The sequence below is a fragment of the Mus caroli genome, chromosome 5, assembly GCF_900094665.2.
Source record: "Mus caroli chromosome 5, CAROLI_EIJ_v1.1, whole genome shotgun sequence".
Taxonomy (NCBI): Eukaryota; Metazoa; Chordata; class Mammalia; order Rodentia; family Muridae; genus Mus; species Mus caroli.
Window position 1 is genome coordinate 103136096 of NC_034574.1, and position 2382 is coordinate 103138477.

Here is a 2382-nt window from a genome sequence, read left to right on the forward strand (position 1 = left end):
AATACTGAAATACATCTAAATTGGCTAAATCCTGGGGCTATAAAAATAACTGGAAATTCATCTTAGCATTTCTCAAGTCATCTGGTTGGGTTTTTTTTTTTTTTTTTTTATATCTAGTTTGGCTTCCCTGAGTCTGTTCTGAGGACTAAGTAACATCTTTAACTGAAGACATGACCTGAAGGGTGTGTATATCTGACTCTTGGCTAGTAACTTGTAAATTGAACGTGTCGGGGCCTCCACTCAGGCCTTTTTAGGCCATTCCTCAGGCCACCCTCTCCGGATAGTGAGAATTGGTCTTACCAAGTTCTCACTGGCAGGAGGTAGGATACACATTTGAACAGAACAGGCCTCAATCCTCCACTCTGCCTTCTAAGACCTACTAAATAAGCAGCCTGCACCCTTCCTGCTGAAGACCACTCAGAGTACATGTGAGAAGCCTCTACACCATCACGGACTTCCATAGTTCATGATCTGTAGGCAGAAATTAAGGTGACATATGCTTGTAATCACATTTCTGCGAGCTCAAGGAGGCAGATCTCCAGCATAAGGCCAGTTTGGGGATATATAGTTAAGACTCAAAAAAAAAAAAAAAAAAAAGATTAGAAAAGGACTTCAAAAATTATAATCAGCAGCCTGGCATGGTGGCTCACATCTTTAATCCCAGTGCTAGGTAGGCTTTCGCGTTATCCGTCAGCATGGTATCGGCATTCTGCCTGTATTCCAGAGAAAATCTCCATTAACAACAGGAGGCAGAGCTAGGCTTTCTGGCCGCCGTATTCATCCTCAGCCCCTGTCAGTCAAGCACTATGGCCCCAGCTCTGCTGGCTTCCGGATGGCACACAGTCTGGGTGACCCAGGAGCCGGCTCTCGCTCTCCAGCGGCGAAGAAACAACTTGGGGCGGCGCACCCGAAGAGCGAGTCGCGCCAGGCAGCGCGCCGAGTCCGACTCAGGACCCTGACATGCTGCCCGCGCCACTGCCGGGCTGCGCTCGCGTTAATCAGGACCCCGGGCTGCCTCCGGAGCCGCCTGAGGCTGCGTTCCGGGCCGCGTTCTAGCCTGATCGTTGGGAAACGGGACCCTCCGCACTGCGCGCGCAGCCCGCCTGGTCTAACCACGGCCGGGCGGAGGAGGCGGCCTGGGGGCAGTCGCGGCTCCGGCGGCGAAACGAGCGGTCTTCTGAGGGCCGGAGGCGGGAGCGGCACAGGCTGCATCTGCGGCGGCCGCGCTCAAGGCCTCGGCGCCGGCGGTGGCGATGCTGTGGCAGCGGCTGGCTGTGGTGGAGTGGGCGGCCCTGGCCTGGGAGCTCCTGGGCGCCTCGGTGCTGCTCATCGCCGTGCGCTGGCTGGTCCGCCGGCTAGAGAAGCGGCCGCGGGACCTGAACCGTTGCGGGACGCTCTCTTCTCCGCCCAGCGCGTCTGAAGCGGTGGCCGCTGAGCCAGGTAAGGCAGCGTCAGTCGTGGGAGGAAAACCTCACTCTCCCCGCCCCCTGGATACGGTAGGACCCTGTCGCGGATATTTTGGAAACTCTTGATGAGAACCCACAGCCCAGTTAGCACTTTTCTTCTCTCCACCTCTCTAAACTATAATCCCATGTTTACGAGGTATGTGTTTTGTTTTTTAAGATTTCTTTAGAGTTTTTTAAATTTATTTTTAAGATTTACTTATTTTATGCCTATGAGTATACACTGTAGCTGTGCAGATAGTTGTGAGCCTTCATCTGGTTGTTGGGAATTGAATTTAGGACCTCTGCTCGCTCGGGTCAACCCCACTTGCTCACTCCGGTCGGCCCCCGCCCAAAGACTTATTTATTATTATAAATAAGTACACTGTAGCTGTCTTCAGACGCACCAGAAGAGGGCGTCAGGTCTCTTGTTGTGAGCTACCATGTGGTTGTGAGATTTGAACTCAGGACCTTCGGAAGAGCAGTCGGTGTGCTCTTTCACCAGCCCGAGGTATGTGTTCCTAAGAAGCCACTTTTCACTAACGCTCACTTTCTCCTAAATCTAGTTCTTAGTGGAAGATGAAAAGTAATTCTTCTAGAAGGAAAATGACATTTTAATCCATTAACTCAACTTTAGAACTTTAGAGATAACCCAACCCTAAAAGATCTTACGGGTAACTGAGACTCCATTTGCTACTATGAACTTAAACACAATTTCATTTTTTTAATTACTTAGGGCTGGGTATAAAACTCAAGGCGTGGCACATCTTGACAAGTCTTCTACCACTGACATTCATATCAACCCTTTCTTAGCAGTCGTTGGTTTCTTGGGGGTTTTGTTTTCGTGTTTTTGTTTTGGGTTTTGTTTTTTGTTTGTTTGTGGCTTAAGAAATGGGAACAGGAGCCGGGCGTGGTGGCGCACGCCTTTAATCCCAGCACT

At 50.7% G+C, this 2382-nt stretch overlaps 1 protein-coding gene across 2 annotated transcripts in view; it reads left to right on the plus strand.

Moving 5' to 3' along the window:
• The first annotated feature begins 1024 nt into the window (after positions 1–1024).
• Positions 1025–2382, plus strand: part of Ankle2 (ankyrin repeat and LEM domain containing 2) — a 25010-nt gene continuing 23652 nt past the window's right edge. For both annotated transcript variants that reach the window (XM_021163181.2, XM_021163182.2), the window contains exon 1: positions 1025–1440. In XM_021163181.2, coding sequence (XP_021018840.1) covers positions 1254–1440 — 187 coding nt within the window. In that variant the 5' untranslated portion in view covers positions 1025–1253. The remainder of the gene's footprint in view (positions 1441–2382) is intronic.